General features: G+C 39.4%; 1 protein-coding gene across 1 annotated transcript in view; it reads left to right on the top strand.

Annotated features, from left to right (window-relative positions):
• Window positions 1-6,600: 6,600 nt before the first annotated feature.
• si:dkey-112e17.1 overlaps window positions 6,601-13,586 on the top strand; it is a 39,096-nt gene continuing 32,110 nt past the window's right edge. The window contains exon 1 of the mRNA XM_034200113.1: window positions 6,601-6,786. Coding sequence (XP_034056004.1) covers window positions 6,601-6,786 — 186 coding nt within the window. The remainder of the gene's footprint in view (window positions 6,787-13,586) is intronic.

Below are 13,586 nucleotides of genomic sequence, written 5' to 3'. Positions count from 1 at the left end.
CGATTTTGAATGAATTTGATCCTTTACGCACAGAATGAACAGCACAGTCATGCTCTGTATTGATGACAGAGCATGACATGAATACAGGAATTTAAAAAAAGAAGAAGAAATAAATGTGAACATTTTTTTTTTAGAAATAAATACAGGAATAAATAAATGCAAGAAAAAAAAATGAACACAGCAATAAATAAATAAATGTGGAAATAAATACAGGAATAAATAAACACTAGAAAAACAAATAAATGTATAAATAAAAAAATATAAGTTGAGAATAAAACATCTTTAATGTATTTCTACATCTATGTTTACTAACACACATATATATGTATTAATTTCCAAACAGTGTTGTTCTGCTTGGTTGCCTTGTATTATTACATACAAGGCAACCAAGCAGAACATGTTTTCCTTTACTAACATCAGAGTCTTCTTGACTAATAGAATGAATTCAATTTTAAGGACCACCCTACTGAGGCTAAACTTCAAGGTTGATGAGGGAGGGGTAAATGTTGTTGGAATTTGAATAAAATTCACCAGGAGAGTTTTCTTGACTATCATAACAGATTCCGGTGGTTGGAGCTTAGAATAAATGAATTCGAAAATGTACATGGCACTAAGGACCACCCTATTATTTCTTTAAAGTTTTTAAATATTTTTATTATTTTTATTGTTTTAATTATTTTTAATATAATTGTATTTATTTTTTGGGGCCATTTGTTTTGTATGTCCCTCGGAGGTGCGGGGGGGAGGGGCGTCTTCCTAAAGCTGGCCAGCCCGGCAATTGAAAGCAATTGAAAGTACAATTGTTATAAATGTTGACGTATCAATAATATACAATACACTCACGTAGGGTGGTCAATTTTAAGGACCACCCTAATGAAATAAGACGTTTTACGACAACTAAATGACCCACACATTTTTTTTACATAATAATATAAAATAACAATTCAAATAAAATATAAATCAGAAAAAAAGAAATTATTAAATGAATTAAACAATAATAAAAAAAAGATAATATAATACAATCATAAAAACGCACTTGAAAAATACTATAAAAATATATTTAATAGGATTTTTACTAAAATAAAAAATTAAAGTGATAAAAATAAGAATTACATTTTTTTTTTTATATAAAACATTTTAACGGAAAAATGTTTTGCAACAAAAAAATGTTTTGCAAATGGGGATAAAAATGTTCTGTTTGCTGCTTTGAAAAAGAAACATACACAAAGGTACAGGACTTTTTTTGAATTTGTGTCTCCGATGAAAGTAAACTAATGGGAGTCTTTTGTGCACTTTTTAATGCAAACAAAAAGGCCAAGGTAAATGAACGTTTCTAATAAAAAGGTTTGATTTTAAAATAATTTAAGGGGACCTATTATGCAAAATCCACTTCTTCATGTCTCTTCTACATCAACATGTGTCCCCTCTTCTCCGTGTCTCTTCTACATCAACATGTGTCCCCTCTTCTTCGTGTCTCTTCTTCATCAACATGTGTCCCCTCTTCTTCATGTCTCTTCTACATCAACATGTGTCCCCTCTTCTTCATGTCTCTTCTACATCAACATGTGTCCCCTCTTCTCCATGTCTCTTCTACATCAACATGTGTCCCCTCTTCTTCACGTCTCTTCTTCATCAACATGTGTCCCCTCTTCTTCATGTCTCTTCTACATCAACATGTGTCCCCTCTTCTTCATGTCTCTTCTACATCAACATGTGTCCCCTCTTCTTCATGTCTCTTCTACATCAACATGTGTCCCCTCTTCTTCATGTCTCTTCTACATCAACATGTGTCCCCTCTTCTTCATGTCTCTTCTACATCAACATGTGTCCCCTCTGTGGAAAGAGACTCTGAAAGTTTCAGGAACAAAGATTCTCTCTCTTTTTGATCAATTTCTATAAAAACCTGTCTGAAAATGAGCTGATCAGATTTTGGCCACTTTATGATGTCATAACGATGTGTTGGCTTGTGTAGCCATTAGCCAATCAGCAACCAAGGTAACCCCCCCCCCCCCTTATCACCTGAATCTCCTCAGAGCACCATTGAGTTCTTTTTAACCAGATCTCTCTCAGAGGGGTGTGGGGAGGGGCTCCTTATTTTCATCTAAAGTAACAGACAGAGAATCAGCACTTTGGAAACAGGGCTGAAACAGAGGGGATTATGGGTAATGCTGCAATGATCTGTTTGGTGTTTCAGCCAATCAGAGACATGTTCTGTATCTGAGATCTGTAATATATTGATGTAAAACAGTATAATGGGGGACCTTTAAAGCCAGTGTGTGGGTTTTCACACTGTCGTACTTTGGTGTCATCTAGTGGTAGCTACAACAATGCCATGATGAAAGGTTTGAAAACAGAACAACCTCATCAATATCCTCCAAGATTGTTTTGTTTATCCTGCGACCAAAGGTTATTAATGTATATCTCCAGTCTGTTTACCCAACAGCATTCTTTAATTGGAAATCACATATTTAGATATCTTCTCCGGCATTATTCTGCGTTTCACTTAATTAATTTGCTAGTTTTGTCATTTTAGGGCTTGTCTAAAGGTCAACTCACATTTGGAGTTAAACAGCTTGGATGCCAATCTGATCCTGAGTGTGGGTGTTTGAAGGAGTGCTACATTGGAGTGAGATCAAACTGTGGATCCACCACACCTAGTCACATTCTGTAAAGTCATTGACAAAGGTATTTCGTTCAGGTGTGAGAAAATTAAAGCTCCAGGAATGAAGGCTTGTGCTTTATTAAATACATAGCTTGACTTCAGGACGGCTCTTTAATGAATTGTGTAATAGCAGCTGAGCAAGCCTATACCATAGCCATGTTTTCTTATGTTTTATGATATTGTGAAATTAAGCCTGTAAAGGTGATTATTGGGGAAAGTTCTTTGGTTATTTTTGAACGTTCTGCCTGTGGCATGGCTGCTGTTTAAGTCTTTGGCTTTGATAGTTTATTATCTGCCATTTCTTTTTGGTTATGGAAGAATTTTCCCGAAAGAAGTAGCTCAGACTCTAAACTTGATATCTTTGAATTAACCTTAGACACATTTACAAGTTCACATTTGCATTAAAACGTGCAATTACACTGGGGATGGTCAACCACTCTACTTGACACAAGTACAAAAAAAGGTAGCTAATTGCATGATGATTATGAGGCTCCAAATATATTTACATGGGATATGCTTATAGTCTTTAGAAATGCTTGTGAAATGCCACCATGTTATACTTCCAAACTGCTTAAAACAATTTGAAATATATCTCTGAATGAAATCATTGTACATACTTCATTTCATTCATTCATTAATACTGCAGGGTAGCTTGTGAATTTACAAAATCTGCCAAGTAATTATATTAGGTGGAGTAAAAGTACACGATTTACCTCTGAATTGTAGTAGAGTAGAAGTACAAAGTAGCATACAATGAAATTACTCGAGTAAAGTGTCTCAAAATGTACAGTACTTGAGTACATGTAATTAGTTACTTTACACCATTGACCATAAGGATTGGTAAGAGGCTATGATTCCTTATTGTTCTAGCTACAATGGTTCCCACAATCCACTCAACTGAATATTACATTTTTAAATTACTTTTTCTCAAAATAAGATGTAAGTAAGTTCAGTGTCATATACTGCTCATCAACTTAAATCGTGGCATAAAAGGAAAATACTCAAGTGAAGTATCTCAAAATTGTATTTAAGTACAGTACTTGAGTACATGTACTTAGTTACTTCCCAGCCCTGCTCAAATGAATATAAAGCTCAGGGTTGTTGGAGAGTTTTTAGCTCGGGCTCTGGTCCTCTGTTCGAGTTTGCCCATGAACGATGGAAGCGCGCTCCCGACGCTTCAGGTGAATGAGAGGGAAGCAGAGATACGGCTCACTGTGCGTCGCATTAAAAAGGAACAATTAGAGGAAAATGAGTTGTGTTACGTCGCTTGGGGCGCATACTTTTATGACAACATATCTACTCTTCGTGATGGGATGCGTTGCACAGAAAGTAAGTTGACATTTGTTGACAATAAGCTGACAATACAAGCTTTTACCTCCAGCCCTGTTTGAGTGCCGTGCTCACATGCAGAGAATCAAGACACGAAGCCCGTGCGTAAATCTCGATATTTAACAGTGTTTGCTTCTCGGGAAACATTTTAAACCCCAGGGGACTTCGAGAAAGTTATTTAAAGAGAAGTCAGGTGCCACTTAACATTTCGGCATGCATCTGACACACAAAGAAACACTTTATTCTACTACTTTGTACATTTAATTGTAATTCTGTCAACTATTTTGTACTACCACAGTACAGTAGGCTAACGTGACTTAGTTGTTGGCGATAGCCATAACACCACGTATTGAGGCACATTGTTAAGATGAAATTGTAATATTTGTATGTTTTTGTTGGATAACATGTATGCCGATTGTATCAGAAGATCACTCTGCCTCGAAACAGCTTTAATTCCATGTATTACACTATAGGGAAGTTTGGCAGATGGTGATAGACTTTTAAATGTACGATTTCTACAATTGAGTTTGGCACACGTTTTGTTAGGTGAAAGAAACGGACGTGACATTACGCGGCTTTTGTAATAGCGAAACCTGTGTAGAAGACACACATATATTGCATGAAGAGGTTATCAAAATGGTTTTGTTGTAAGCTTGTGATTTGAAACTTTGTAAGTTAACACATCCGCCTCATGTCGCCAATGCAGGTTTCTTTTTAAAGAGCATGCGGTTTGCATCAACATTTCTATGTGTCTTTCTTTTTTTAATAACAAACGTCCCATGTGCGTATTTCACAGTCAAAAACAGTGAGGTTGTCTACAACGTTAGCCATAGCCTTAGTGTTTTAATCACCTTAAATCATGAATTACTCCTTTTTCTGCAACAATGTGTAAATGTTATTTGGTTAGTCATTTAAACTGCTTTAAATATAACTTTGAAAGGAAGATGAAGCAATTGGAAATTCAGACATGTATTCGTGCATTCATTCAGCTTTTTATTCATGACCAAGTTAAAGGCTGTATTGTAATATGTTCAGGGCTTTTTAAAGGGATGTTTTGATGTTCACTTCACTGAGTTAGAGAATGGCATGCAGAGTCCAAACTGCTGAAATGAGAACCACATTGAGGGCATGTAAACCTTGTGTTTCACTCTCATTCAGGTGAAATCCAAAGCTCTGACTTGCAAGGAGTTCAAGTTTGTCTCTGATAAAACAGGAACCTAAACTGTCACAAGTTGCTTCTCTGTCATGTTTTCCATTCAATCAGACTGTGATTCATGTTGGACATGTTTTAGCCTCTCCTGTGAGTCACAGCTTCTGCCAGGTTGTTGAGGGTTTTCTGTGTTTGGGTGCTTTCGAGTTGATCGTCTGAGGTTTAAAAGTTGTTTGGATGCCATAACCTGAGGTGGTGTCACTATAATTAGTTTTGTTAGGATACCTGCTCCATAATTATCACTACACATGCAACTTAGGGTAACATGACTTGTTGATGTACATTGTTATCTGGAACTGTCATGTTAGAAAGTAGCATTGATGAGCCTCAATACTTTCTTTTAAAGAAAGTAAATGTCTAATCGCTCAAAACAGAGGAAAATGATAGATACATCGAGGATGTCTATTGATATTGATTTGGTCATCATGTCATATCTACTTCTAGCAGTCTCACTTATCTCTGATTTGGTCTTATTCTGATCTTATTTTCATCATCGATTAACCCGCCGATCATTTTTTGTAGTTGAGTTATTTTGTCTTTAAGATGTCAGAAAATAGTGAAACCTGTTCATTCCAGTTTCTCAAAGTACAAGTTGATGTATTATTTATATGGTGCTAAAAAATCAAAGGCTACAATCCCTGTGTTTCTCTTTCTGCCTTAATTGTGTGTGTGTGTGTGTGTGTGTGTGTGTGTGTGTGTGTGGTGTGTGTGTGTGTGTGTGGTGTGTGTGTGTGGTGTGTGTGTGTGTGTGTGTGTGTGTGTGTGTGTGTGTGTGTGTGTGTGTGTGTGTGTGTGTGTGTGTGTGTGTGTGTGTGTGTGTGTGTGTGTGTGTGTGTGTGTGTGTGTGTGTGTGTGTGTGTGTGTGTGTGTGTGTGTGTGTGTGTGTGTGTGTGTGTGTGTGTGTGTGTGTGTGTGTGTGTGTGTGTGTGTGTGTGTGTGTGTGGAAATCTTAGAAAGATAAACTAAGTTAACCTGTCTTGCAAGACACGTTTTGTTTAGGAGTGAGAAACCCTGTTTATGTTTGAACCTTTTTCTCCTGCTTACTAGTAAGAGTAGGTAAGAAGCCTGTATTTTATTTTATTTGTTTTGTTAGGCAAGTTTAAGGAATCTCTGTAAAGACGTTGTTTGTTATGTTGGGGTTCTCTTTTTGAGTTATTAAATCTCAAAAAGCTGATTTCCTGTGTCGTTTACCATTTCTTGGGAGAGGGCAATATTATGCTGCACCTCCCCTAGATCTGGGCGTAACAGGGAAAAAACCAAGACTTTCTTAAAATGTCACGGATGTAATTCATATTTTACACCTTCTCCTGCTACATTTTGTAGTAGAGTGACTGAGTTAAACCATGTTCAGTCTTTCCCTCGTCATCTGTTGTTTTTGATGTATGTGTGATGCCCCGACATGTCCCCCTTCTGGGACAGCGGCTGGTATCACAACACGGAGGGATTGACACAGATCTCCTCCGGGACATCAAGACCACATTGTCAGCGAGGAGAAGCTTCCACCTGTCAAGAGTCATCCTCTTCCGCTGATGGACAATGGCGGCGCAGCAGCACAGTTCTTGGAACTGGACAACAAAAGCTCTTGGTATATTGAATTGTCTCCAGCTTCCCTTCCTGTGTTCATAGGGTGCTCACTATCTTTGCAATTATCTGCCTGAGGGGGCGCGGTAAATGATGTCTTTGTCCTCCGCTCCCCTTTTGTATTAAGTTGATTTTTGGAACAGCATAAACAAGTTTGGAATTTATTGTATCCCGCTCAGAGGAACATAAATGGCAGGCATCCTAGTTTTTAGTTCACAATTCAGCGCAGTGGATGATGGAGTATGATTTGATTTCTTTATTTCTCAGCTCAGGTATAATTTTTGATGGATAGAGGGGACATTTATCTCTAATTTGAGTTGTAGGACCCCAGTGAATATGCTCTCTCCTTTCATGAATTATGTGACCACGGTGTGTCGACAGATAAACATCTCAGTAGGCGCATTCACACCGCAGTACTTTTCCCACAAAGGTTAACCACAGATCGCGTTCACACCGGAATAAGTCCCTGGGGGAGGATTAGGCAAATGAAGCCTCTGACGTCACTTCTTCTTCTTCTGCTTTGGGTTTACTGGCAGGCCGCAAACCACTTGTATACTGCCGCCCAAAGTCCCCGGCCGGAAGTCCCCGGAGTTGGGGACTGTAAATCGGAGTTGGGGACCAGTAAATCGCCAGAACGCCGACACCTCCTCATCTCCACCGCTCCCATGTTTTACTTTGTGTTGCCATAAGTTAGTCTCTCTGCGTTTCTGCGCTGGGCTAATGCTAATGCTAATAATGCTAATGCGAGGATAATAAAATGGCGGCTTCACAACACTTTTTGGGAGTTTTACGGGGTGTGGTTTGCAATCTACGGAGCCCCCTAGGGGACATGGAGAAGAAAGAAAAAATGTATTTGAAAAAAAGAAAAATAATAATGTTTTGCGAGATCTCGCAATACTTTTCATTTAGCTCAATGCACTTCCTGGTCAGTTCACACAGAAACCACAACAATGGAGCGGTTCATCGATTTTACTTTGAGCTTGGCCTTAAATATAAAGATATAACATCAGTGCTTGGCAATAGGCACGGGTTTCACACATAGACTATATAAATATATACATATATACATATACATATACATATAAAGGGTTTCACATAAGTGAAGACACCTCAAGAGAACACTCAGAGCGAGGGGACATGCACGTCCCTCTGAGCTGAGTTATTGACAGATTCGAATTTCGCGGATCAATAACTCATGAACATAACGTTGTAAAAATACAAACAATCATAGCAAGGTAGACAACGAGCTACAGAGTCGTTTCTATCAGAACAGTTCTATACGCGCCGTCATCCGAGCTAAACATCAATAATTGGTCACAATCTGCAGCTGGAGGAGGGAGAGGAGTGCTTAGGGACCGTCTACAAACTGCAACGGGGTTTTGCGAGATCTCGCAAAAAAATTTTTTAATTTTAATTTTTTCAAATAATTTTTTTTTTCTTCTCCATGTCCCCTAGGGGGCTCCGTAGCAATCCGCCCAGCCAATCAGACATAGGAACCTATTTCTCCCACGAAAGTCCCTGCTCTCTAGCAGGGACGGAAAAGGGGGTGAAAAGGTTCTCATGAACACATTTTAGTTCCGGCTCTTTTTGGTGTGAACGCAACATTTCGGAACTATATCGGAACTAAAGTGGGAAAAGTACTACGGTGTGAACGCGCCTATAGTGTCAGAGTGGGATTAAAGAGCCAGGATCAGAGACAGGCTAATGGACAGAGAGAGAGTGAAAGCTTCCTGTTGATGTGCAGCAGGTTATTCAATAGAAAACATTTGCAATATCAAAAGTTGAAGATGTTATGTCTGCAAGTATTGGATAGTTATCAGGGGCTATCTTTTAGAAAGGCCACTGAGTTTATGGAGGATTTTCGTATTTCTTCTTTAGAAGGTTTTACATTGTAAAGGCTGTAGGGATGTCCTGATTAATTTATCTTTGGTCACGATCCGAGTACTTAAAGGTAGGGTAGGTAAGAATGGAGAAACCAGCTCGAGTGCGCTAGAATTTGAAAGTATACAATCTGCCCCTTCCTTCAGACTTCCTTACAGAGCCCCTCCTCCAACACACATGAACGCGCACATGACCAATGAGGGCACGAGATGAGTTTGTGCACAGATGGAAGGCTGACAGGCAGGTAGGCCATCCAGTAAAATGATTGGTCGTGCTTTTTACAGTACTACGGCTTCCACAGATGAAATCTTTTTATGGATTTATTGTCAAAGCATTTAATATATTCATTGCTATCGGGACGTTCAGAGCATTCCATGGAATATAACAAAAAGTGTTTCTGAAGTGAATTACCTACCCTACCTTTAATGTTTGGTAAAGTCTGATCTGATACTTATATTTAAATAGATATTGATGAAATATGTCACATTAAAATACCGTAGCCTTCTAAATGTTGTACATCTTAATTTGTGCAAGCTTCTTCGTTTTCCAATACTAAAGCTCCTGATTCCAAAATATGATGTTTTTAAGTTTAATGTATTTGATCTTTTATTTCAGCCTCCAAATATGACGGTTTTAAAGGGTTTTCTCTGCATTATACCATATTAGACTGAATTTCTCAGGGTTTTTGACTGACAAGACATTTAAAGACACCTCCCTAGACTTAATTCCACCATCTGTTGACATGTTATAGACATAATTACTTATCAAGCAAATATTCAGCAGATAAACCGATAACGAAAATAATTGAGGTTTGCCTTTCAGACAATAGAACAGTTACATTATTTGTTCAACTTACAGAACAGACTACATTTGAATGTATTTTATGAATAATACACTTGAAGTATCTTCTGTCTGAGACAAAATCCCAATTTGTCATGAGTTAAACTGCAGCTCATGAATTGTATTCCTTAAAGACTCTTGTGCCATTTGGATAACAAAATAAATCCATCTTCTGCACAAAAAGCACTTTTCATACCCAAACAAAAATGGTAGAAGGAAATCACATAAGTCCGCAGTCCGTACTCAATCTGTTCAACATGATGCAAACATTTGAGAATTTGTCCATCACCTATGCTTGTCAACATGGATGTTACTCTCTTTTAAAAACAAACAAAAAATATTTTTCTTGAGGAACTAAGGTTCAAAATCTTGCATGTCGTGCAGCATGTGGAATATTTCATGTAGATGCTTAGAAGTCTTTGCAGATTCTTAAAATACCTTCAGAACAGACCTGAATGTAATGCTAATACATTAGAGGCGGTTGGGCGTCAGGACAGCTAAAGTGAAATAGTGTGTAGTCCAGTGGTTATCAGCGATCTAAGTGAAGGAATAGCCTCGTTTGGCTCTTTTGATGCCATGGTTACACTGGGAAATGTTTGTGTCTCCATTTACCCCCTGATTGATTGCATTTAAAGTGTGTCAGTGCAGTGCAGCCTGCAGGAAAGGCTTCCCGCTGAGGTGCTGCAGAAGGACTAATTATCATGGATGCTTTCACATTCCAAAATCTGGAAATGATTTCTCCAAACTGGTTCAAACCACCGTGGAGATAAGGTCGTGATTCACCACAGGGTTCTCCAGACTCACTTTAACAGCTACCACAGCAGCGCTCTTTTTTTAACAGGAAATATGTTAATAGGTTTTTAGTTTACACCACAAAATGCGGAGGAGTGAGCCTGCATGTGCACGTCCTCTCTTGCTCGCATATCTGTGCGAGTTTCGAGGAACACAGCGGTAGAAATGTCCATCGTTCCACTCTTCCACAGTCTCATGATGGTTTTCTAAATCAAATGTTTATCAGACATGCAACGGCTCAAAGGGGCCTTTCATAAGTCACTCATGATGCACACGCGGTGGTCCAAATGTGCTGAGTTAGCGCTACGGTGGCCAATGAGGGCCAGCCAGGGTGTAATGAGGTCGTCACACTAGTTGTTTGTAAACTCACCCTGAACTACAGCCACTACTAACCATCAGGAGAGGCTTTGACATCTCACAGGAGATATGTGATACATCCTCCGCTCCAGATTTTTTTTCTATTTGTAAATTTCAAAGCAGCTGTAGAAAATACGTTTTAAATGGGCCGTATTGACCTGCAGCCGCTGATTTAAGCTGTCCCATTCAAACAATTGTTGCGCTTTTGTGCGCTCCTTAATAAGCTCAAATAGCTCTATCTTTGATTGGAAGTGTCTCATGTCTATCAGTGATTTGACAGCATCAATAGGTGCTTTCACACCGGAGTACTTTTCCCAGAAATAGTTCCGTTCGGATTTTGCGTTCACACCAAAAAGATCTGAAACTAGAACTTTTTTTTGCGAACCTTTTCCCCCCTTTTTAGTCCCTGAGGTACTTTCCTGGGGAGAAAAAGGTTCCAATTTCTGATTGGCTGGGCGAATTGCAAACCACGCCCATGGATGTATAATAAGAACTGGATACAGCGTGGGAGGCGGGGCCTCATTAATTTCTATGAGAGTTGCTCAATAGCGCATGATGAGAAAATGGCCCAACTTTTGAGAGAGCGAAACGTCACAGATTACCCGGCATGCCTGAGAAGTACCCGTATGTGCGCTCATAGCGCATGCGCAACTTTAACCACGCCGCCCAAAAGGCTCGTTCACGTGAATTTGCGTACACGTAACAGCACTGCGCGTTCATGACAGCATGGTACTGGATTTAACGAACGAGAACGGGAACGAGGCGGCAGTTAGCAGCTAGCTAGTAAATTATGCTAAATCACACATCAATCGTTATGTACTTTTATATTACGCTGACATCAGGATCTAGTGATATCCAAGCAACAGAGCTTCATTAAGCATGATACTTGTGTGGGTTAACTTGTACATGAAACCACTTGGTAATATATACAAATGTATGTTGAAGCCTGTTATGATCAATTGTGAGTTAAAACTTTATCTAAAAAGTAAAGCTGATGACGGATTACTGTGGTGGAGTTAAAATAACAATAGCCTATTTATTTTTGAAATGTGATGGAGTAAAATGATAGTCACTGTGATTATTCATGTTAAGTCGCCCACAAGTAACTAAAACAATTGCAAGTGCAATAAGAAGCTACAGGAGCGTTAATCTACGTCGGTAATATTAACTTTATTTAATACAACATTTACGGTACAAGATTTACATCATACAGCCCATGTAGTATAATATTTTACAAATGATGAATTACAGCAAACATGTGCAATATATCCATTATTACAGATCCGTGGGCTGGCAGTAAGGCGATATGGTCCGTTGTTATTGTGCATCCATGGGTAAAGAGAAACTCATGTATACTGAACACGTAACATGAACGTGCCGGGCAGCGCGGTCCCGTGGGTTAGATGCGCGTTCATAATGCCGAGGGAAATAACTCTCAGAATAACGTTATTAGCACATTTTTACAACTTGAGGAACGAATGTTTTTAATAAGGGCGACACAAAGGTTCATACTGGGTAGTTTATTTAGTTTAAAAAAAATTATCCAACGAGTTACAGACCACTCTTTCCCAATGTTAGTCAATGGGAAAAAGTGTTTCCGGGCCCAGCAACCAAACGGAAGTGTAGTACCGCCGTTTGGCCACTACGAATATTCTCATCAGACTCCGGCGCACTTCCTGGGGGCTTGACCACGCCCCGAAAAGTTTTTGTGAAGCTGCCATTTTCTTTGCTTGCATCAGCATTATTAGCATTAGCATTAGCATTACTAATAGGCGCTTTCACACCAAGTACTTTTCCCAGTAATAGTTCCCAGAGCTTTTATTTCCTGGAACTATCTAGTAAATCGCGTTCACACCGGAATAAGTCCCTGAGGGAGCCGCTGACTTCACTTCTTCTTCTTCTGCTTTGGGTTTACTGGCAGGCCGCAAACAACTTCACGGCGTATACTGCCACCCGAAGTCCCCGGCCTTAAGTCCCCGGAGTTGGGGACTGGCTTCCGAGTAAATCGCCAGAACGCCGACACCTCCTCATCACTCCACCGCTCCCATGTTTTCTTTTGTGTTGCCATAAGTTAGTCTCTCTCCGTTGGTGCGCTGGGCTAATGCTAATGCTAATAATGCTGATGCGGGCAAAGAAAATGATGGCTTCACAAACACTTTTCAGAGTTTTACGGGGCGTGGTTTGCAATTCGCCCAGCCAATCAGAAATTGGAACCTTTTTCTCCCCAGGAAAGTCCCTGCTCTCTAGCTGGGGCTGCATCTCACTTCTCTTATTTTTCATTTCCTCGCTCCTCAGGCTCGGTCTCACCGGAAGTTGATTTGTCTGCGCCATCTTGAGTAGCGTCCCAGTGGCCTTATTTTTGCCGGAGGACAGAGGAGCGATATCGAGGAACCACCAGACCATCCTCCGGTGAAATCCTCAGACACTCGCCCCGCCCCCTTACTGTGTATCGCTCACTGATTGGACGATGCAGTGCATGCACTGATCTGATGCTTCTTGACATGAGAGCAGTTTACCAGCGGAGTGAAGAAAACACATGAAACTCACGGGACTCACTCCTCAGTTTATACCATGTTTTGTTTCAATTAATGTATCATTTAGTTACAAATATGAGATATATCTGAGTGGACAATCCAATGAATGTTAATCTAACTGGGTTTTGATAGGTAACATATCTCTTTTTCTTCTCTCAATTATTTTATTTATTTTGTCCACTCTAATCAATATTAATCAAACTATTGTTCGTTTATACATTTTAAGAATGGCGTTTATCTTTTTTGAGAATGAGTTCTTATTGTATTTATTTGGGGCTATAACAGATGATACAAATGTTTGTCAGTAAATGTGTACTAACAGAGGCGGGGGTGTTTGTGAAAATAACGGGGAGTTGGCTACTGTCAGACGATCAGCTGGCGGCGTCATCACAAACGGACG

Source organism: Gymnodraco acuticeps, unplaced genomic scaffold, assembly GCF_902827175.1.
Source record: "Gymnodraco acuticeps unplaced genomic scaffold, fGymAcu1.1, whole genome shotgun sequence".
In the NCBI taxonomy this organism is placed as follows: Eukaryota; Metazoa; Chordata; class Actinopteri; order Perciformes; family Bathydraconidae; genus Gymnodraco; species Gymnodraco acuticeps.
Note: the sequence above shows the minus strand (reverse complement) of the source record. Positions and strands in the feature narration are given on the sequence as shown.